This window comes from Phyllosticta citribraziliensis, assembly GCF_038025025.1.
Source record: "Phyllosticta citribraziliensis strain CPC 17464 chromosome Unknown J3D65scaffold_1, whole genome shotgun sequence".
In the NCBI taxonomy this organism is placed as follows: domain Eukaryota; kingdom Fungi; phylum Ascomycota; class Dothideomycetes; order Botryosphaeriales; family Phyllostictaceae; genus Phyllosticta; species Phyllosticta citribraziliensis.
In genome coordinates, this window is record NW_027117338.1 from 2805346 (window position 1) to 2826360 (window position 21015).

Genomic DNA, 21015 nt, shown 5'->3' on the forward strand with positions numbered 1-21015 from the left:
GCTCTGCCGTCCTATTGTTCGTCGCCGCTAGCAGCGACGGATATCTAGTGAGAAGTCCATGACAGGTGACATGACTATAGGTAGGTAGGTAGAGATGCACCCGACACTACCGACCAACATACACGAGTAGAGACCATGCTGCTCCGGCCCTGGCCGTCCAACCGGGATCGATCTGTGACCATCCGGCCAACGCCTGTCCGCCTGCCTGACAGTCCAATTTGCTCGCTGAACGCACGCCAAACCCCAGGCACCTTGACTTTTTCTTGACTGCGCTCCAGGGTTCCGCCTGTAAGCCCTGGATATTGAATCCATGTCCCACAATTCCGCGACGTCGACTGCTCGGCTGCTCTTGTCTTCAAAATCTTCACGGTCCCGAGAGCAGGTACTCAATGGCTCCCTGCACGCTACCCCCGCTGCGCCTCAACGCCTGCACGTTGCGCTCAAACTCGTAGAATCCCATCTCGTTCAGCTGTCTAAGCTGGTCCGCGTACCGCTCCTCTGGTGGTCTGTTGTCTGGCGGGCTGAGCGGGCTGTCGAAAGCGCCTCCGGCTCCACCAAACAGGCCTGCAAACGGGTTGACGCCGGCGCCTGCACCCGCTGCCGCCGCATCGTTGCCGTCAGCACCACCGCTGGGGTTGGCGCCTGGGAAGCCCCCTCCGACAAGTTGCATTGCGGCACGCATGGCCTCGGGGTTCGCCATCATGTTTTGCATCATGTTCTGAAGAGCATTTGGGTTGGGAGCGGAGCCAGCAGTTGGGTTCGTCGGGTCGCCCGTGGCACCAAAGAGGCCGGCAAACGGATTCGGTGGAGGATTTTGGGCGGTTTGGCCGGCCTGGTTCTGGTTGTCGCCCGTGTTGGGAGCTTGTGTGGGAGGAGGTCCGAAAAGTGCAGCAAAGGGGTTTGCTTGAGGGTTAGCGCCACCAGCGGGAGGAGCGCCGAAGAGGGAAAACAACGGGTTTGCTTGAGGATTGGTGCCTTGGGCGCCGGGGTTGTTTCCGCCAGCCGCAGTGTCACTTGGGTTGTTATTCTGCTGTTGCGTTGGCGGAGTCGTGTTGGTTACGCCGGGCGCGGGAAACGAATTGCCTCCTTCGCCGCCAGCGCCGCCGAGACCCCCGCGCATCTCTCTCGTCATTCTAAGCTGAGCCCGGATCATTTCTGGGTCGGTCATGATACGCCGGAAGGCAGGGTTCTCCAGCATTTGGAGCATGGCGGGGTTGTCGCGGAACATGGGACTGTTGCGCATTTGCTGAAGAACGATCGGATTGTTCAGCGCCTCGGTCATCAGCTGCAGTGTGTTGGGGTCCTCCAGGCGCCGGAGAAGCTGGTCGGTATCGGGAGGAGCGCCCATCTGCAGGAAGTTAGCTGATTTGAGTCGGATGTGGCTTTGGGGAGGTTGCAACACATACACCGCCGTCTGGCCCAAAGGCGTTGGCTCCAGGTAGACCCATGAGGCCGGCATAGCGCGCACCAGTCAAACCGGCCAAAGGATCGTGGCCAGTTCCTGTGGCAATATTTGTCGGGACATTGCTCCTCTGGCCGGCGCCGGGAACGGTAGCGCTCGAGCCTTGGCTGCTCGGATTCTGGCGAGCGTTGCTGGCAGCGCTCTTCACCATGTGTATAGTGTGGCCATCCTTGATCTTGGTGCGATCAAGCGTATCGTGGTCCTTGAGCACGCGTCCAGAGTAGATTAAGCGCTGGCGGTCGGCAGGTGTATCGGCGTATTCGGAGGTGGACAGCTTGGCTTTGAGGTCGCCGACGGTGGTGGTGCGTGGCAAGGTCAAGGTGTACTTGGCCTCGTTGGACGACTTTACATTGAAGGTGACTTGCTCCTCGGCGCCAGCGGCGTCGTCGGCCATGATTGCGAGTTTGTGGTTTCGTGGTCTATGGGACGGGCGTTGACGAGGGCAGATGAGGTGGGGTGGGGTGAAGCAGAAGCTGGGCCTTTCCGGTTGATCGGCAGACTGGCTGGTTGCCTAGATGTCGGAGAAGAATGTGGAGAATGCCTTGGGTTGACAATGTGGCCGAGGGGCAGAAGAAGATGGGGAGGCGTAGGACGAAGGCGGAGGGAGATGGAGGCGAGGAAGAGAAATGGGTGGGTGCGACTGACTGGGTGGTCGCGGCAGCGGCAGCGGAGCGCAGACTGCAGTGGACATGGACAGCGGAGAACGACCTGAGTGTTTCCACCGGCTTCTTGGCACCATTACATCACCGAATCGGGGGAGCTGACGAGCCGCACCCTGGACCTGGACCTGGACCCTAGGTACCTCACCTTCCCAAACCCTCTCTCCCCCGACGGAGTCAAGTCAAGCCCATCTCAAGGGTTTTCCGATTCCGCCGTCTTCCTAATACCTTATTCTGCCTCTGCCTCGCGTGCTTACCTGCAGTACACTGACCTTTCCGCCAGACCTTGGTGGCCAGCCAATCATCACAGCTCGCCTACCTCGGTATGCCGCTCTTTGCGGGGCGGCCGGCTTGGATATTGCGGGCAACTGCGATATATTAGCTTGCGCTTCCTCGCTCTCGTCACACGCCAAAGCATAGCTTTGATTCATCGACAATGCGTGCCATCCAGGTCGCCAAGTACGTCAAGGTACCAAACCGAACCCCGGACCGATTGTCCTCTTTCTAACAGTTTCCTGCATCTAGCACCCCTCAGAACTGCAGGTGGCAGAAATTCCGGAGCCTGTGCCCAAGCCCAATGAATACCTGATCCAGGTTCACAGCTTCAGCTGTAACTTTTTCGACATCCTGCAGATTCAGGGCAAGTATCAGGTCCAGCCACCGTTTCCATGGACCGCTGGCGTCGAAATGGCCGGTGTTGTGCTCCGCACTCCATCCGCTCCAACCGGCGGCGTTGCTCCTAAATTCAAAGTAGGAGATCGCGTCTTCGGCGGGAATCAAGGTGCCTTCGCCGAGCAAGTGGCCGTTATCGAAGAACAACTGTTTCCCATGCCTCAGGGTTGGAGCTTCGCCGAAGCGGCAGGCCTGTGGGTCACCGCTCCTACGAGCTACGGCGGTCTCGTCCTACGTGGAGAAATCAAGAAAGGGGATTATGTCCTTGTTCATGCGGCTGCTGGTGGTGTCGGCCTTGCAGCCGTGCAAGTCGCCAAAGCCTTTGGGGCCACCGTCATAGCAACCGCTGGATCCCCTCGCAAGCTGGAGGTGGCCAAATCCTTTGGCGCTGACTACGCGTTGGACTACCGACAAAAAGATTGGCCGGAGCAAGTGAAGAAGTTGACTCCTAAAGGAAGAGGCGTTGACATTGTGTACGACTCGGTTGGTCTCATTGAGAAGTCGACCAAGTGCATTGCGTGGAACGGGCGCATTCTTGTCATTGGATTCGCAGGGGGCGTCATTGAGAAAATCCCGGCAAACCGACTTCTGCTCAAGAATTGCAGCGTCGTTGGAGTGTTTTGGGGAGGCATCATTGCGAAGGACCCCCAAGTTGGCGTCGACACGTGGAAAGGGATCTTTGATCTAATTGATGCTGGAAAGTACCGGGAAACGGTCTACACAGACAAGGTGTACAACGGATTTGAGAGCGTGGCAGATGCGCTCAGTGACTTGGGACGAAGGGACACTTGGGGCAAGGTGGTGGTGAATTTGGATCAGGGAGGCAAGAGCAAGATTTGAAAATTTCATGGATGAAGTCTAGCGAAGCGGACAGATTGAAGCTGTGACTTGACCGAGAGAAGTAGAGAAATGAAGGCTTTTGGAAGACATGTACCTACGGATTTAATGCAGCACGAGTGATGGACATGATGCTGGCCTCAGGCCTCATTCGGAGCCGCACTTCCGTCAACATCACTTGCGCACAGACCCTCGCGGTCGGACCTCACCCGCACCGGAGTTTATCCGGTGCTGCTGGAGATTCACGACAAGGCCGCCGCCTCCATCTTTCAAGCTCCATCACCACCCTCCACATCGCCACCTCCTCTCCCCGCCGTCCTCACCTTCAGTCGCCAATCATAGTCGAGTGCGGCCTCCTCAAATCTCGTCTCAGCAGCCTTGCGCCGCCATCCCCGCCTGAAGTGAGCCCCTTCGAGGACAGCTCGCGTCGCAGCTCGGCACGCGTCCGATTCATTCCTTCGCCGGAACCTTTTGCTCAACATGGATTACGAGTACGCCGACAATGGCGGTTACGAGGAGGACCAAGAAGATCACATCACCGCTGAGGATTGCTGGCAGGTCATCGCGGCCTTTTTCGCGGAAAAGGGTCTGGTGTCGCAGCAAATAGACTCCTACGATGAATTTGTCAGGAACGTCTTGCCGGAGGTGGTGAACAGGATGGGCAAGGTCACCATGGACCACCAACCTCCTGTCGAAGAGGGCGATCCGGATCCGATCCTGAAGCGGCGGTACGAGGTCACCTTTGGCACGGTCAGAATGGCCCGTCCTTCGCTCACGGACAACGGCGTCACGAGAGACTTGTTCCCGCACGAGGCACGCCTCCGGAACCTCACCTACTCCTCGGCCATGATTAGCGAAATAACAACAAAGACTTTGTCAGCTCGCGAAAGGCCGATAGCGACGGGCGAAATGGAGGACGACGAGCCTACCGGAGCAACGGAACTCGTGTGGGAGACTGAACAAGAGGGCGAGAGTGAAATGGTCTTTTTTGGAAAACTGCCCGTCATGCTCAAGTCGTATGTTTGCGGTCTTCGCAACTTGACCGACGAGCAGCTTTACGCCCACAACGAGTGCCCATACGACCAGGGTGGCTACTTCGTCATTAACGGTAGCGAAAAGGTCCTCATTGCGCAGGAGAGAAGTGCCGCCAATATTGTCCAAGTCTTCAGGAAAAGGCTCAGTGCCACTCCATGGATCGCCGAGATCAGAAGTGCGGTAGAGAAGGGTTCTCGCCTGCTGTCCTCAATGACTCTCAAGCTCTACGAAAAGGCCCAAATGCAAAAGGAGGGCATGGGCAATACCCTTTATGGCACCCTTCCTTACGTCAAGTCGGACGTTCCCGTCGTGCTCATCTTCCGTGCTCTTGGTGTCGTGTCGGACGAGGACGTCATCAACCACATTTGCTTTGACAAGAATGATACCGAGATGCTGGAAGCAATCAAGCCGTCGATAGAAGAAGCGGTCCTCATTCAAGACAAGAACCACGCCCTCGACTGGATCGGAAGACGTGCGAGCGCACCTGGAAGTGGTGCCACCAAGCGCGACCGCATCAAGCACGCGCGCGACATTATCCAAAAGGAGTTTCTGCCTCACATCTCACAGGCCGAGGGAAGCGAGACGAAGAAGTCGTTCTTCCTTGGCTACATGATCTACCGCCTCTTGCAGTGCCACCTTGGACGTCGGGACGAAGACGACAGAGACCACTTTGGAAAGAAGCGTCTTGACCTCGCCGGACCTTTGCTGGCGAATTTGTTCCGCTCTCTCTTCATGAAGTTGCACCGCGATGTTTTCAACTACCTGAAGAAGTGCGTCGAGGCCGGCAAGTCATTCTCGGTCCTGTCTGCAGTCAAGCAGGGCACCATTACAAACGGTCTCAAATACTCTCTCGCAACTGGCAACTGGGGCGACCAGAAGAAGGCGGCATCGAGCAAGGCTGGTGTCTCTCAGGTGCTCAACAGGTACACCTACTCGTCTACACTTTCCCATCTGCGGCGAACCAACACCCCCATCGGCCGTGACGGCAAACTTGCAAAGCCACGCCAGTTGCACAACACGCACTGGGGCTTGGTCTGCCCGGCAGAAACGCCAGAAGGTCAGGCTTGTGGTTTGGTCAAGAACCTGTCGCTCATGTGCAACGTCACCGTCGGTAGCGATGTCACGCCCATCACAGACTTCATGACGCAGCGAAACATGGAGCTGCTGGAGGAGTACGATCCCAACGTCTCTCCGCACGCAACCAAGATCTTCGTCAACGGTGTCTGGGTAGGTGTGCACCGCGACGCAACGCAGCTTGTGTCTCTGGTCAAGGGACTCCGCAGAGATGGTACTGTCTCCGCAGAGATGAGTCTGATTCGAGACGTTCGTGACCGCGAGTTCAAGATCTTCACCGACGCTGGTAGAGTGACTCGGCCGCTCTTCATCATCGACGATGATCCAAACAGCCCCAACAAGGGCAACCTCGTTCTCAACCGAGAGCACATCAATAAGCTCGAGGACGACACGGATATTGACGTGTCTGGCCTGTCGGATGAAGGGCGCGAGAATGCTAGATATGGCTGGACGGGTCTACTGAGAAGCGGTGTTGTGGAATACATGGATGCCGAGGAAGAAGAAACGGCGATGATTGTCATGACCCCTGACGACCTGAGGGCACACCTTCGCAGTCGCCAGGGCGTCCAAGAGGTGGCCGCGGACGACGCCCCCAAAGACCCGCATGAACGTGTGGTGCCATCTCCCAGCCCCTCGATCAAGTTCTTCACCCACTGCGAGATCCATCCCAGCATGATTCTGGGCATCTGCGCCAGTATCATTCCTTTCCCTGACCACAACCAGGTGCGTGCTCTTTTCTGGTCTATTTTAAAAACGCTAATCTCTCACAGTCGCCCCGTAACACTTACCAATCTGCCATGGGTAAACAAGCCATGGGCGTTTGCCTTACCAACTACGATCTGCGCATGGATACCATGGTCAACGTGCTCTATTACCCCCAGAAACCTCTGGCAACGACTCGTTCTATGGAATATCTCAAGTTCCGTGAGCTTCCCGCCGGACAAAACGCGATCGTGGCGATTGCCTGTTACTCCGGTTACAACCAGGAAGATTCCGTCATCATGAACCAAAGCAGCATCGATCGTGGTCTGTTCCGAAGTCTCTTCTACCGCTCGTACACCGATCAGGAGAAGAAGGTTGGAATGGCGATCGTTGAACAGTTTGAGAAGCCGATGCGGAGCGACACCATGCGTTTGAAGCACGGCACATACGACAAGCTTGATGACGACGGTGTCGTCGCCCCTGGCGTCCGTGTCTCTGGCGAAGATATCATCATCGGAAAGACGGCTCCCATCGCCCCTGATGCTGAGGAGCTCGGCCAGCGTACGAAGATGCACATCAAGCGCGACGTTTCCACGCCTCTCCGCAGCACTGAGAACGGTATCGTCGACCAAGTGCTTCTTACTACCAACAGCGAAGGCCTCAAGTTTGTCAAGGTCCGCACTAGGACTACCAAGGTCCCTCAGATTGGTGACAAGTTTGCCTCGCGTCACGGTCAAAAGGGTACGATTGGTATTACCTACCGCCATGAAGACATGCCTTTCACGAGAGATGGTCTCACTCCTGACATCATCATCAACCCTCACGCCATTCCATCGCGTATGACGATTGCTCACTTGATCGAGTGTCTTCTCTCCAAGGTGGGCGCTCTCAAGGGCCAAGAAGGTGACGCTACCCCCTTCACCGACGTGACGGTCACGAGCGTGTCGAATCTTCTTAAGGGCCACGGATTCCAAAGCCGCGGCTTCGAAGTCATGTACAATGGACACACTGGTAAGAAGCTCGCTGCGCAAGTCTTCTTGGGTCCGACATACTACCAACGTCTTCGCCACATGGTCGACGACAAGATTCACGCCCGTGCCCGTGGTCCCGTGCAGATTTTGACCCGTCAACCCGTCGAAGGTCGTGCCAGAGATGGTGGTCTGCGTTTTGGAGAAATGGAGCGCGATTGCATGATTTCACACGGTGCTAGCGCGTTCTTGAAGGAGCGTCTGTTCGAGGTTTCCGACGCCTACCGCGTCCACATTTGCGAGCTCTGCGGTCTCATGACTCCGATTGCGTAAGTGTTTCCTCCTCCATTCCGACACTTTGTCACTGCTAACGATGGAACAGGAACCTCAAGAAGAACCAGTTCGAGTGCCGCTCGTGCAAGAACAAGACCAAGATTGCTCAGATTTACATTCCCTACGCAGCAAAGCTGCTCTTCCAAGAGCTGGCGGCCATGAACATTGCGGCGAGGATGTACACGGACAGGAGTGGCTACTCTGTCAGAACTTGAGGCCAGAATGACTAGCGAAGTCTTTTTGGTTGAAAGCAAACATTACGTCCCATATCAGACGCTCTGCTGACCCTAGACTGCAAACCCACTGCCTGAAAGCGGACCAGTCAGGGCGGGTCTTGGTATTTAAGGTCGCCCTATTTCCTCAATCTCATCCTCCCGAGTGTGTCTGAAACCACTCACACAAAACCGGCGTGGACGGAGGGCGGCCTTCTTTCTGTATCCTTATCGCACTTGACTTTCTCACAACCTCGTCTTCGACTTCCTTTAGCTTCCTGGTTCGGGCGCGTTTCATACCACGAGCATTTGCACGGCGTTGGTGGGATGATGGGTTGTTGGGTCCTCAAAGCCTCAAGGCTTGATTTGGGTGGGTGCGCTGGGCGATTTTTCTTCCTCTCCCTTTCAGAAAAGATCAAGGGAGACGAGGATGCTTGGTAGAGAGAGTGATGGACTTGCACTTCTGATAACCCGTCGAAAAAAATTGCGTCTTGAGATTTGCGAGGTTCGAGGTCAGACGGAATGAGCAAGTGGGCTGAGGGTGAACGGGGTGAACATAATCGAGCATTGGGACAGACTCAAAAAATGAAAATTGGCCTCGTTTCCTTGGATTGCCGGCAGGGCGGGGTGCTGAATGCTTACGGGCTTGTCTTCGCATCCCCATCTCCTCGCTATACGCGTTCGCATAGACAGACAGCTGGACGGGTCAGTCCAGTGGATGAGCGAGCAGGCACACAGCCCCAGGAATTTATATGGTCTGCACTTTTGAATGGACAGCTGAAAGGGACTGCGTAGACTTGATGAATGAGCGAATGCACCCAGTGATCAATAATACTGGCTCACATCTTAGCTCCACGGCGACTATGAACTCGCTCGACAGCTTGGTGCTTGATGACAGTGAGTGGGTCGATTTGCGGCGAGTTCACAAAACATCAATTCGATGAAAAGGGCAGCAATTACAACGGACGTACGTGTCAGATCATTCACGCAAGCCAGTCAGGAGTGCGATTCAAGTGAGAGAAAAAAAATACTTTTGATGCCTATTGCACTCATACACGCCCGCGCCTCACCAACCGCCGCTACAGACCTCACACAACCACAACGAGCAAGACAAGTGAAGAAAAGAAGCGCATTAGAAAAGTGCAGCATATCTGAGAAGAGAACAAGTAGAAGAGTCAGGAAAGAAAGGAAAGAAAAAGGTCGAACGCTCGTTACGCGTTGGATCCCACCAGCAACTCCCATCCGTCCGTCCGTCCATTGATTGATCGGCGTTGTGTTCACTGTTCATCAGTCGGTCGGTTGCCCTTGCGCAGTGCTGTGCTGTCTTCTAGTGATCCTCCTCCTCCTCCTCCTCCTCCTTCTTCTTCTTCCTCCTCTTCCTTCACCTTCTGTCCGCTCAAGTGCCGGCGCCCTCTGCCATCCAAGGGGCCACAAACGCCATACCGTCCAATCTGGTCCGTCTTGCGCCTTGCCATGCCGCCCTATCCCAGGGCCCCAAAAGCCCGTCACCTTCTGGCGCCAAAATGATGCAGAGAATGATTGAGAGAGAAAGGGGAAAGGGGGAATCAATCATCTGTGCGCCATGTCCTGTTATCCGTCCGTCCGTCCTGATCCGTGATGGCCCCGTTCCTGTCGTCCGGTCCTGTCCTGCCCTTACGCGCCGAGGTGATGCTGATGCTAACTAACGCTGTTGCTGTGGAATTTTCATGCGTGGTATCGCACTGGGGGAAAGGAAAGAAGGGAAAGAGAGAGGGCATAAGGATGACAATGACTCAAGTGTAGGAAAGGGGAAAATTGAGCAACTGTGAGAGGAATGAAGACGCCAGAGAGAAAGGGGGAAGTGACGCAAAACGTGCTTTTGTAGAGTTTTGTGAGCGACATCGACAATGACAGGTGCCAAAACTCGCTCAAGGAAACTTTCAGCAAAGGGCAAAGACAATTCGTCATCCTGTGCCACTGCAATTGCGGCGTAATGGCACAACCACTCAATTAGTGCAAGACTTGCCCTACTTGAGGCTCCCAGCGCTGTCGCGATTTCTCACGCTGGCCTGGACTTGGGCCGCAGCCGCGGATCTCGCCTCGCCTTCGCCCTCAACGTCACCACTGGCTCCCTCCGGCACCTCCTTCTTAACACCACCATCGTTCTCGCCGACAGGCGATACTGGAGTCTCGAGCGGCTGGTACTGGTTGCCGCTGACCAGGCGGGCAGGCGCCTCGTGGTTGTGCTCATTGCTGCCGTACACGCCTTGCCGGCGGTAGGCCGAACCGCTGCTGCTTGGGTAGTAAGACAGCGAGGTAGTCGAGTCGGAGCGCTGGATGCTGCCGTTGCTGAGACCCACGCCGACGTTGACATGCGCTTTGTAGTTGCCGGCGTGATGGATGTGCGGGTGAACCGGCGGAGCGAATTTGACGTCGCTGTCTCCAAGGTCGTGGCTTGGTGCGTAGCCAGTCCCGGCACCGGTCGGGTCTGGATTGGAAACCACGGGAACGTAGCCGTAGCTGCTTGGGCCGGTCTCTGTGGGACCACCGTGCTGGCGATGCTGGTGGTGCATTCCGTCTGGAAGGAGTTGGTGCTGGTGCTGGTGCTGGTGCTGATTCTTCGAGTCCCGCCGGTTGTACATCATGCCATTGGATGGTTGCTGCCCAAGCGGGTCGTGGCTCCAGCCCATGGCGGTCTTTCCATACGTAGGAAGAACACCGCATGACACGGCCGACGGCTGACGGTTGCGCATCCCCCCATAGGTCTGTCCTGGCGAGAGTGGCATGCGAGCAGTGTTGGGCATGGGAAGATGGCGGTTCTCGAGGCTCTGGGGCAGAGATGCTTGATGCGTTGGAGGAGAGCCTAGGGAGGCTTGTAGTGAATTGAGGTTGAATACAGACATGTTTTCGCTGGCCGTTACAGGCTGCCGCGTTGTAGAAGCGCTGTTTAGTTGAGGCATCGGCAGTCCGCTATAAGACACTGAAGGTCCCTCAGACTCTAGGTAGTGTGATCCATTGTTGTTCCCCAGGTTTTGCCGCATCGTGCCAGCCCAGTTTCGTAAGACATCGTGGGTCAATTGGCCGCCGTAAGTGTCGGAATGAGGCATCGCAGCCGTCGTTTGATATCCGTATGACTCGGTAGGCGACTCGTCGCCGTAGCCCACAGTGCCCTGAGCTGTCGAATAGCTTCTTGCAGAGTGATATTTGGAGTACCCTTGCTCATCCGGGTAGCTGTGGTACAAGGGTGCCATGGGAAGAGTCTGGTTTGATGATAGGCCACTGGGATACGTCAGGACGCTGAGTCCTTGAATGGGGCCAGATCCAACCTGGGCATCGAGTCAGCAAAGAGCAGACTACAGATGGCAGGGCTCTTTTACTCGGTTGAACTGGCAATGAGATATATCTGCACCGGCTGTTCTACAGTTCTGACACCCAGAGCCATCACCTGGATCACCACTACAGCGGATTTTCCGTTTTCTGCAGCGTGCACACTGGTCCATGTGCTGTCAGTAAAGGATCTTGATATTTTGAAATGAATGTTGCATCGTCTGATTTTGAAAGAGGCTGGAAAGACGTACAGCTACGCTTATTCTCTGACGCCTGCTCGGAGTGTCCTGTGTGTCTGAAGTAGGGAGACTTCGATTTGGTTGCCGCAACGGGTTTGCGCGCATGTCGGTCCTCATCGAGTAAGACATGCCGCCAAGAGGTATGCAACGGTCGAAAGAGGAGAGTTGAAGAGTCTCAAGAGGCGAGCAACGACGATAACGGTCAAAGTCACTCATGTTGTCGGTGGACTGGATACTTATTAGCCAGGTACTCAACGCCAAGGTCTGAGAGATCTGCAACAAGTCAGAGGTGATTCACGCACTGAAGCGGTCCTGCAGGTACCGTAGAACTGGTCGGAAGCAAGCGTGCGTTTGCACGTCGAGTGATGGTATGACGTGGGTGAGATTTAGTCCAGGATGATCCTTCAACTGTGCTGATGAAATGCCCAAGGTAGGATGGGCGGGAATAAATTCGGTTTGGAGAATAGAGATGGAGTGGTGCAGCCGAAGTGATTTCACTTGAATGAGGCCAAGAGCCCACCTATTTGTGATGTGCCTGGTAGCGGTATCGAGACCCAGACACTGGGAGACCGGTTGTGGAAATCGGAGTTCTAGAGGAGGGCGTGCGCCTGTCAGGCTGGCAGGGCTTTTACCATACTTATTCGGCAAGACAGGCAAGCCTCTTCGTAAGTGCACAAGAATCTCCTTGGGCTGCGTGAGTACTGTGCATCATGCATCCGCAGCAGGTGGTACAAGTGGCCTCTGTGTATCTTCACCCCATCAGTGGAACGTCTGCATCTGTTGGAATTGGTGAGGTACCAAGTAATACAATTCTCAGAATGGCTCAAGGGGGCTTAGACCAGGAGTAGGTGTGGCTAGAGGGCGTGGGTGGGCGTTGACCTGAAGACGGGTCTGTTAAAGAAGAATATTCAGCTTGCCGCGCAGATCGCCGGACAAAGAAAGCGGAGCAAATCATGCTTGAAACAGGCGGGAGCTGCCGAAAGCTCCTGAAGGAACAAACTTAGCCCTGCGTCTGTCGGCTCTGTCAGTGCCTTCCAACACCCCGGCTCATTTCGCATCAGCCAGTAGCCTTGCCAGTCCGAGTGACACAAATCTCGCAGCGCTCAATCAAGGACCAAAACATTTGTCCACGTGTCCGTTGAGTGCAGAAAGCTTTGCCATGAAGAATCCGTTGACTTTCCTTAGTTTCGTTGCAGAAACGTGGTAGGCGCAAGTCTCTGCCGCCTCGTTAGCGGAAGCGGAGAAGGCTTGTCATCCACTCAGCACCGCGCCAATGAAGCTCAACGCGTACATGGATCTGTGGACGCATCATCGTGTGGCAGAGCAAATGCAATTGGAGATCCACAAATCCGGATAAATAGCAAACACGGGGCTGGCTTGGCAACCCCTGCCAGACACAGAGAGAGACTGGGAGATTTTCATACGCCTTGTTTCGCATAGCAAACCACGGATGAAGCTCTGAGTTTGTGGTAACACAAGACGCACGTATCCGCGAGTAGCGCCTTTATTCAAAGATGTCATCCGATCGTTCAGATCGTTCATTCCTGTCGACTCCGTCTTGGGCTAGGGAGAGGCCCTCCAGCAGTGGCCAGCCCCGATATCCTGGCATGGCGGAAGTGCGGACTTTGCGGGACTTCGGTCATCGAATCGTAAGTCATTCGTCAAGTGCAGAATGGGGGCTGCTGACCGGGACCGCCAGACTGTGCAGAGGTCAGCCAGCCAAATACCTGGGCTTGGTCGATGCAGTGCAATGATCATAGGAAGAAGCGAGTCCAATAAGGGCCCCCTTCATGCGGGAACCCGTGTGGCGACAGGCGATCCCACAAGCAAACAATATGAAGAGTGGCACAGCGCTTCATTCGCTGAGGTTGCGTGAGAGGCCCCATGGACGGGACGCCATGGACGATGTCATGGTACGGAGTAATGTGGCGATACCGCCATAACAGTGTTGGTGATTATCATGGCCCCTAAGCATGGCCATATCAGTAACGTTCTTACACTACGCGGCGTTGTCCAGTTGCTGTGACACAGGCGTGTTTCAGCAGAATGTGCAGGGAGTCAATCTTCCAGCAGCCGTCTGCACAGGTTGAGGAACTATTTATCGCCTGTCAGTACTTCTGCGCGTCGTTGACAGATCAACGAAGAAGGCACGTTGAACATCACACAAGATTAACTGCACACGCGACGAAGTGGGCAGCTCTGGGACCGCTTTCGATTCCATCGAGCACAGAAACACGGGGTGATGCTTGGAGCGATTGATGGCCAGGAATGGGAACCGGCGTAGTTGTGGAGTATGACTGAACGTATCAAACGAGAGTGCCAATTTGATCGCCAAGCCCTGTAGCGACAGGCTCTGCGAAGAAGCCTGGCTGACATCGGAGCCTGGATGGATCGTCGGACTTGAGCTCGCCAAAAGTTTTCCTTTTCGTCCAGATGGGACGCGCAGCCAATTCCGTGTCGATTTAGGCCAAGCGCGAGCCGGGCATCGGTGAGCCGGTCTAGCAACGGCAGTCTGTCGGAGAACTTCAGGCTCTGGCCTGAGTTGTTGCAGGACAGGTGGTGGTGGTACGACCTTTCAGCAAGAAGTGAGACAAGCCAAACAATCGCAGAAGTCTTCGCAGGGGACCATGCAGATGACTGGAGGATGGCTACTCCTAAGCACAGCCTTGCATACAGCGCGCGTAAAATGAAGCGACTGACACAGCAAGGAAGAGGACATGCGAAGGAACTGGCGACGAAATGGGAAAAGGGCCGCAGATAAAGCACGAAGATGACCTTGAGGGACCGTGCTGAAGTACAGTACTGTATGTGCCTGCAATGCACGTACTAGACGCTGACCTGCCTGCTGGCAAAGGCCAGGGGTTTGACAAGCCGTTTCGAGACACAGGCGGATCCCCGAGATGAGGTTGCGTGCCGTGCCGTCGCCCGCTCAAGCCTTGACGATGGCAATGCACAGCAGGCTTCGCGGCAGCAGGGAAAAAGGATCGCCGCCTAAGACAGCGGAAAGCTGCAACCATAGCACAGAAGAGTTACCAGGGTGGCAACATCATCAGCCGCAAGCTGACGATGGACGCGAAGAAGGTGGTGGAGGCAAAGAGGTCCAGGGTCGGAGTAGCGCCTGCTGTGCTGGAAGTGCAGCATCAGCCGCCGAGCGAAGTCGACATGGCGTTTCGGCAACGGAGCAATTCATTAGCTGTGGAGACAGTGAGGACGAGCGAAGCTGCTGTGCTTGCTTGACGCAGATGCAGAGCAGAAAAAAGCAAGTCACATGGTAAGACGAGAGCCGGAGAGGCGAGGAGGCGTTACACAAAGTGGAGCTGGGATGGAGGCCAATTGAATAACTCATGTAGCCGGCCGGAGGCTGCAGAGTGGCGGGGCGGGGAGGCGGCCCTTGACGAAAGGGGGAGCATGCAGTAGGTGAAGATGGAGAGTGAGGAACAGCAGAGGAAGAGGTCGAGACGAGCGGTCGTGGTGGTGAGCTTCTCGGAGTGGTTTCCGCCGATGGCCCGGCCCGGCGTGCCTTCGCCGTCGGCCCGAGAGGACCGACCAACCTCCATCACCGCCTCAGACCTTCTTGCATCCTCGCCCTCACGCCCACGCCAGCGATACCCGCCACTGCCACCGTCCGCCGTGCCTCTTGTCACACCTCTCGCTCCTGAGCCAATCTCAACGCCCAACCCCGCCGTTTGTCGCATGTCCGACGCCGACGCCTGCCCGTCGTCCACGTCGCCATGAGCGTCCTTTTGGAAACGTCTGTGGGTGACGTCACGATAGACTTGCTAGTCTCTGAAGCTCCGCGGTGCTGTGAAAAGTGAGTCCCTGCCTGCCGCCCTGCTGTCATTACGAGGCTGACCGCTGACCAAGCCCGCCCCTGCCCTCAGTTTCCTGAAGCTCTGCAAGCTCAAGTACTACAATTACGCTCCCGTATACGGCGTCCAGAAAGACTTCTCCTTCCAAACCGGCGACCCAATCGGCCCTGGCTCCAAGGACAGCGATGGCGGCTCCTCCGTATGGGGTCTCTTGGACCCTAGCAACCCCTCCAAAAAGACCTTTGTACCCGAGTTCCACCCGAAGCTCAAACACGCTGAACGAGGCACGGTGAGCATGGCCACGGCGCCAGCAGCCAATGATCCTGACGAGCGATTGGCCGGCAGCCAGTTCATCGTTACGCTGGGGGAGAACCTCGAGTACCTGGATGGCAAGTCGGCCATTTTCGGTCAAGTTGTTGAAGGATATGATGCGCTGGAAAAGATCAACACGGCATTTATCGATGAGACGGGAAGACCACTCAAGGATATCCGTATCCTTCACACAATCGTTTTGGACGACCCCTTCGAAGATCCCCCCGGCCTGGTGGAGCCTCCGGAAAGCCCACCTCCATCGGCGGCGCAGCGCGCGACGGTGCGGATTGCACACGACGAAGAGCTCGACGAGAATGTGGACCAGGAAACGCTAGAAAAGCGACGACGAGAACGGGAGGCTAGAGCGCAGGCCTACACGTTGGAGATGGTAGGAGATCTCCCCTTCGCCGAAGTGCGCCCCCCGGAGAACGTCCTCTTCGTCTGCAAGCTCAACCCCGTCACGCAAGACGAAGACCTTGAAATCATCTTTTCTCGTTTTGGCAAGATCCTCTCCTGCGAAGTCATTCGTGACAAGCAGACGGGCGACAGCTTGCAGTATGCCTTCATAGAGTTTGAAAACCAAAAGGACTGCGAGCAGGCCTACTTTAAAATGCAAGACGTCCTGATCGACGACCATCGCATCCACGTCGACTTCTCGCAGAGCGTCTCCAAGCTGTCGGGCGTCTGGCGCGACGCAACCAATGCCAAGCGCCGTCGCGCACAAGGTGGGTTCGGCGGCTTCGAGGGCCTGGAAAAGAAGAGGCAGTACCGCAACGAGCAGGATCCCGCGGACCGCCATCGCGACTCAAAGTATGGATACGTCTTCGACAAGGACCAACAGCGCAAGCGCCGCGACAGGAGCTCAAGCGTCGATGACCGCGACAACCGGAGGCCGGACCGCAGTAGAAGTCCAAGGGGCGGCGGCAAGGGGAGCCGGGATGTCGAGCCTCGTCGCCCCGATTCTGATAGGCACCGGGGAGGTAGGCATTATCGCGACGAGCCGAGAAGGGACAGAAGTCGTGATAGGTATGGGGATGGCCGGAGGAGAGAAAGGAGCAGAGACCGCTATCGAGGCGATCGCAAGAGGGACGGCAGTCGTGATCGATACCGGCGTGATTATCGGGATCGCGACTACGATCGCCGTCGATAGACTGGAATGCGTGGAATATCTCTCAAGGCACGCATTCAGAAAAGACTGCTCCTACAGCACAAAAAGTACATTTGTAATACAAAAGGTCTCTACCACTTTCTGGCCTCAGATGGAGGCCTCTGCACTGGTGCTCGATTCACGAGAACATGAAGTCAAGAGTGAGCTAGACTCGAGCAATGAAAGTATTGATCACGAGTGAATGCACAGCGAGACGAAAAGAGCGCTGCGGGCCCCAACCCAAATGAAGACGCCCACCACCCATCCAACCCTTCTACGCCAAATGCTCCAGACCAGAAAACATGACAGTCCGCCCCTGGGCCATGCTGTCTATCCTCAAGCCGACCAGCCAACCAACCCAATACCACAAAGCAATACCTAGTCCCACAGCGCGCCTAGTCGTCTAGCAAGTCATCGACAATATCACTCTTCTTAGGCCTGCCGCGTCCCCTGCCCCTTCCAGCCGTGGCCGCACCCCTCGCCGCACCCCTCGCAGCACCCCGTCCTCTAGCGCCCCGTGGTCTGCCTCGTCCGCGGGTGGGTGGCGGCGGCGACGGCGCCTTAACCGTGTCGTTGTCGCTCTCTTCCTGCTCCGATGCGGCCGCCGACGGCGCGACGCTGCTCTCGGCCTTCTCCTGCGCCATCTCTTCCTGCAGCTGCTGCTGAATGTGGTCTTCGACCGACATCTCGCGCTCCCGGGTCACGACCACCGTGTCGTCGTCCATGTCATCGTCATCGTCGCCAGCGCGCGAGGCGGCTGACTCTGATGGCGCTGCAGACGTCTCGCGGCCGGCGTCGCTGGCGGCATCGGCCATGGAGACGTCATCATCGTCGTCGTCTGCCGGCTCGTCACCGTCGGCCATTGACACGTCGTCGCGCGCTTCGGCCGGCTGCTGCTCCTGGACCGCTGGCGTGGCGTGGTCGTCGCCGTTGGGCAGCTCCTCGCTGGAGGGGGCGGAGATTTTGGCGACGACGGCGGCGAACTTGGCGACCGCATTTCGCATGGGGACATCTGTCAGAAACCTGGAGTTGTCCTCCTGTAGTTCCTGGAGTAGGTCGGAAACACTTTGAATCTTCTCCGGGGAAGCAAAAGGATGGACCGTCAGCTTGCCCAGCATCGAAGTCAAAATCTTCTTTTCGTCTCCTAGTCAAAGGTTAGCCTTGAATGGGGCATACCCAAAAAAGTGACTTACTGTGATAGCCTGGAGTCATGATTTTCTCCAGAATCTCTTCAGCAAGGATCAGATGAGCATCGCCGAGTCCATCGATCTTTTGAGCGCCTTCAAGCATTTGTCCCGTCAACTCTTCAGCGCCAACCAGCTTGCGCGGGTCAGTCCAGTCCACAATCTGTGCCCCAGCGACAACTAAGGTCACCATCTCAGCCTGCTCGTCTTGATCAAAGTCATTCTTCAAAACCGACATGGCATGGATCAGTGGAATCGCAATGCTGGCCATGCGCTCGGCATTCTCCTTGCGCGTGTGACAGTACACGGGCAAGAAGTAAGTCAAGGCTTGCTGCATGCCAGGGTTTTGCTTCGTCTCGGGGTTGAAGTACGTAATAGTGAGGGCTTTGAGAAGCTCGGGCTCGCGCAGCGTGTTGAGGAGCATGAGCTTGCAGGCGCCAATCGCGCCGTTCCTTGCGACTGTCTCCGCCTCTGACTTCAACGAACGAAGGTAAATTTTGAGAATCGGTTTGAGAAGAGGGTTCACGGTGGGGACCTCGCTCGCGTCTTCCTCTGTTGGCGGGGGTGGAGGAGCCAGCAGCGAGGGAAAAGTGGTCAGAATGTCGGTGACAATTTTGATCGCGCTGTCTTGCAGGCCTTCGTGGCCCTTGTTGAAGCATTCGATGAAGGCGACAATGTTTTGCTGGGCAATTTCCTATCCATTCTGTTAGCAAGCGGTCCTCTTTTGGATTTTGTGACATACCTTGCTCATGAGACTGTACAGCCCAAGACACAGCAGCCCTCGGTCTCTGACTGGCGCGTCGTAGGACCGCACAGCTGGCACCACCAAATTGTTCAACATGTCGACGAGGTAGGTGTTAGATTCCAAGTCGCCGTGGACATTCTGAAGTGTGCATTTCGCAATGTGAAGACACTGCAGGTTGACTTCGATTTTGCGAACAGCGTCGGGATCAATCGACTCGTCGTCGTCGTCTTCGTCTTCCTCTGTGGGAGCTGCTTTGACCTTCGCCTTGCGCTTCTTTTTTGGTGACCCTTCATCGCTTAGTACTGAGCGGGCAGAGTGGAAGCTTTCACTCTCATCATCTCCGCCAGCTTCTTCCTCCTCCTCCGCCTCTCTGTCGCGGATGGAATCCTGTACATCGGCGATGGCTTCATACACCAGACTCGAAAATTCGCGCTCGCCCGCCGCATTCTTTCCGCAAAGAGCCCGCAGGACTTCAATTGTGAGCCTTGTAATCTCCTCTGGCAACCGTGGATCTGCCAGGGTCTCTCGCATGATGGAATACATTGTCCTCCGTCCGGATTCGTCTGCGTAGTCCGTGGTCAAGGCAATATTCAACATTTGTTCGACTGAGAACTCCAGGTCGACAGTATCCTCTGCAAGATTCTCGTCTTCCACCAGGTTGCCTTCTTCGTCGACCTGGTGGGCTTGATCGACCATTTCGAGGAGCTTTGTAATGTAGCCCCTAATAAGATGAGCGAAATCGGCAATTTCCGGCAGTTTCTCGTCCAGAAGGTTGATGAGCTTGCTGTCGCCGCTATTTCGGCAGTAGTCGCAGAAAGAACGAGCCATAAAAGCCTTTTGGGGATCCAGTTCCTCCCAAAACCTGGCATCGAAATAGACGGCGTCCCGGTAGTCTGGACGACCATCCCAAAACTCCCTCATCGCGTCGTGAGCCATGCCTCCAGGTTGGCCGGCGTTTGAAACGTGGATGCGCTGGAGCAATTCCAATAGGGCCTCCATCGGGGTGGGCTCTACGACCTGTTGTTCCTCCTCGCCTTCGCCTTTCTCAACCGGCTTCAAGCAGTCTTCGAGCCATCGTTCACGAAAGACACGTGCAGTGGCTTTGCGCACAGTGTCGTCGCGATCGCGGATGCCCCAGCGAAGAAGCTTCTCTCTGTGGGTCATGGATAGGTGTCGAAAGTCGACCAGAGATGGAAGCACACGAATGTACAAGGCCTTGCGAATGGCAGGGTCCAGATCTCTTGCGCGTTCGAGAATAAAAGGCAGGGTTTCAGCTGTCCAGGAGAGATTGAGAAGCAGCGACCTTCGGACCTCGGCGGCGGAATCATTCCTCAAAACTTCCAACAGCTTTCTCATCAAACCACCTCCGCTCTCATCATCACTGTCCGAGTCCTCTTCTTCCTCGTCGGCGCCAACCAGCCGGCCAAGTCCCTTGACGGCCTGCATGCGGACCGCAGCTTCCTTGTCGTGAAGGCGCTTGAGCAGATTGACCCTCACCATGTTGTAGGAGTTGTCATCTAGGGTATCCAGTGTGTTGATCATGTGCGAGATTATCTGAGTCGAGCGATATCGTACAACCTTGTCTCGGGCCCGAAGCATGGGGATGAGCTGGGTTATGATGTGTTGCACCAAGCGGGAAGTCGGTGTGTTCTCCTCTTCTTCGAGATCTTCGCCATCGAGTAATGCGGCATCTATCAAGCGTCAGAAGTGCTAAATGTTGTGCTGGCGTGCGGTAGGCTTACCTTTTTCTTTGGCGTACTTGAGAAAGATACCAATGAATTTGATGATTCGATCTCCCACGGGCTCGCTCTTCTTCACAGGCAAAACCCGTATAAGGCATCTTCCCACCTCATTGTTGAAGTCGTCCACGTCAAAATCCTCGTCCAAGGCCTGCTGCTTCTTTGGATTGACCGGCTCGTATGCGCATGCCTCCTGAATCTTTCTAAGTTGTACGGCCAGTTTGCGATTCGTCGCAGTCGTCCGTTGGGCTTCTCCAAAGACCTTGCAAATCTGCTCGCGCAAAGTGGTCGAGTCTCCCTCATCAGGTATGTCGACGGCATTGGCAGAGGCGCGGGCGGTCCGCGACTCTCGTGTTCGACGGGGAGGTGCAGTCGGTTTCGCGGACTCCGGATCAGCGGATGCGCGAGCTCTCCGTCTTTCTGCCACGCGACCAGGCATTTTGGCGGTGTCGTTGTCCAAGTCGTCGCCTTGTCGCGTCGTGAAGCGGACACTGGGTCGAGTGGACTGGAGTGCTGCCGCAAGGCGGTGTTTGTTTACGTCTGTGCACACCGGGCCTTGATTATCTTATCGGATCTCCGC

The 21015-nt window shown here is 55.9% G+C and overlaps 6 protein-coding genes across 6 annotated transcripts; 3 read left to right on the forward strand and 3 right to left on the reverse strand.

Moving 5' to 3' along the window:
- Positions 1-156: 156 nt before the first annotated feature.
- Positions 157-2099, reverse strand: J3D65DRAFT_45067 (deubiquitination-protection protein dph1). The gene is made up of 2 exons (XM_066796342.1): positions 1407-2099; positions 157-1348 (listed from the first exon to the last, which is right to left on the reverse strand). Exons 1-2 carry the CDS (start codon positions 1854-1856, stop codon positions 365-367), a joined length of 1434 nt encoding a protein of 477 aa, XP_066660196.1. The 5' UTR covers positions 1857-2099; the 3' UTR covers positions 157-364.
- Positions 2100-2261: 162 nt separating this feature from the next.
- On the forward strand, positions 2262-3822 carry J3D65DRAFT_611362 (quinone oxidoreductase). The gene is made up of 2 exons (XM_066798901.1): positions 2262-2590; positions 2647-3822. Exons 1-2 carry the CDS (start codon positions 2558-2560, stop codon positions 3631-3633), a joined length of 1020 nt encoding a protein of 339 aa, XP_066660197.1. The 5' UTR covers positions 2262-2557; the 3' UTR covers positions 3634-3822.
- A 288-nt stretch (positions 3823-4110) lies between these two features.
- Positions 4111-7957, forward strand: J3D65DRAFT_599572 (DNA-directed RNA polymerase II subunit RPB2; the record flags this gene model as incomplete). Its single annotated transcript, XM_066797908.1, has 3 exons — positions 4111-6462; positions 6510-7738; positions 7792-7957. 3 exons carry the CDS (start codon positions 4111-4113, stop codon positions 7955-7957), a joined length of 3747 nt encoding a protein of 1248 aa, XP_066660198.1.
- A 1737-nt stretch (positions 7958-9694) lies between these two features.
- On the reverse strand, positions 9695-11882 carry J3D65DRAFT_45192 (uncharacterized protein). Its single transcript, XM_066796362.1, has 4 exons — positions 11822-11882; positions 11512-11772; positions 11311-11424; positions 9695-11259 (listed from the first exon to the last, which is right to left on the reverse strand). Exons 2-4 carry the CDS (start codon positions 11713-11715, stop codon positions 9961-9963), a joined length of 1617 nt encoding a protein of 538 aa, XP_066660199.1. The 5' UTR covers positions 11716-11772; positions 11822-11882; the 3' UTR covers positions 9695-9960.
- Positions 11883-14785: 2903 nt separating this feature from the next.
- On the forward strand, positions 14786-16945 carry J3D65DRAFT_611379 (peptidyl-prolyl cis-trans isomerase-like 4). The gene is made up of 2 exons (XM_066798902.1): positions 14786-15310; positions 15381-16945. Exons 1-2 carry the CDS (start codon positions 15231-15233, stop codon positions 16768-16770), a joined length of 1470 nt encoding a protein of 489 aa, XP_066660200.1. The 5' UTR covers positions 14786-15230; the 3' UTR covers positions 16771-16945.
- Positions 16836-20922, reverse strand: J3D65DRAFT_611381 (condensin subunit Cnd3). Its single transcript, XM_066798903.1, has 4 exons — positions 20439-20922; positions 18694-20387; positions 17961-18645; positions 16836-17911 (listed from the first exon to the last, which is right to left on the reverse strand). The coding sequence occupies exons 1-4, from the start codon at positions 20872-20874 to the stop codon at positions 17163-17165; spliced, it is 3564 nt and encodes a 1187-aa protein (XP_066660201.1). The 5' UTR covers positions 20875-20922; the 3' UTR covers positions 16836-17162.
- Between the last annotated feature and the right edge of the window lie 93 nt (positions 20923-21015).

Coding starts and splice junctions, on each gene's coding strand:
- J3D65DRAFT_611362 (XM_066798901.1), top strand. CDS start 2,558: ATGCGTGCCATCCAGGTCGCCAAGTACGTCAAG. Junction 2,591..2,646: donor AGGTCGCCAAGTACGTCAAG/GTACCAAACCGA, acceptor TCCTGCATCTAG/CACCCCTCAGAACTGCAGGT.
- J3D65DRAFT_45192 (XM_066796362.1), bottom strand. CDS start 11,715: ATGAGTGACTTTGACCGTTATCGTCGTTGCTCGCCTCTTGAGACTCTT. Junction 11,425..11,511: donor GTCAGAGAATAAGCGTAGCT/GTACGTCTTTCC, acceptor CACATGGACCAG/TGTGCACGCTGCAGAAAACG. Junction 11,260..11,310: donor CTCATTGCCAGTTCAACCGA/GTAAAAGAGCCC, acceptor CTCGATGCCCAG/GTTGGATCTGGCCCCATTCA.
- J3D65DRAFT_611379 (XM_066798902.1), top strand. CDS start 15,231: ATGAGCGTCCTTTTGGAAACGTCTGTGGGTGACGTCACGATAGACTTG. Junction 15,311..15,380: donor GCTCCGCGGTGCTGTGAAAA/GTGAGTCCCTGC, acceptor CCCTGCCCTCAG/TTTCCTGAAGCTCTGCAAGC.
- J3D65DRAFT_611381 (XM_066798903.1), bottom strand. CDS start 20,874: ATGCCTGGTCGCGTGGCAGAAAGACGGAGAGCTCGCGCATCCGCTGAT. Junction 18,646..18,693: donor TGTACAGTCTCATGAGCAAG/GTATGTCACAAA, acceptor CAGAATGGATAG/GAAATTGCCCAGCAAAACAT. Junction 17,912..17,960: donor CATGACTCCAGGCTATCACA/GTAAGTCACTTT, acceptor ACCTTTGACTAG/GAGACGAAAAGAAGATTTTG.
- J3D65DRAFT_45067 (XM_066796342.1), bottom strand. CDS start 1,856: ATGGCCGACGACGCCGCTGGCGCCGAGGAGCAAGTCACCTTCAATGTA. Junction 1,349..1,406: donor CCTTTGGGCCAGACGGCGGT/GTATGTGTTGCA, acceptor AACTTCCTGCAG/ATGGGCGCTCCTCCCGATAC.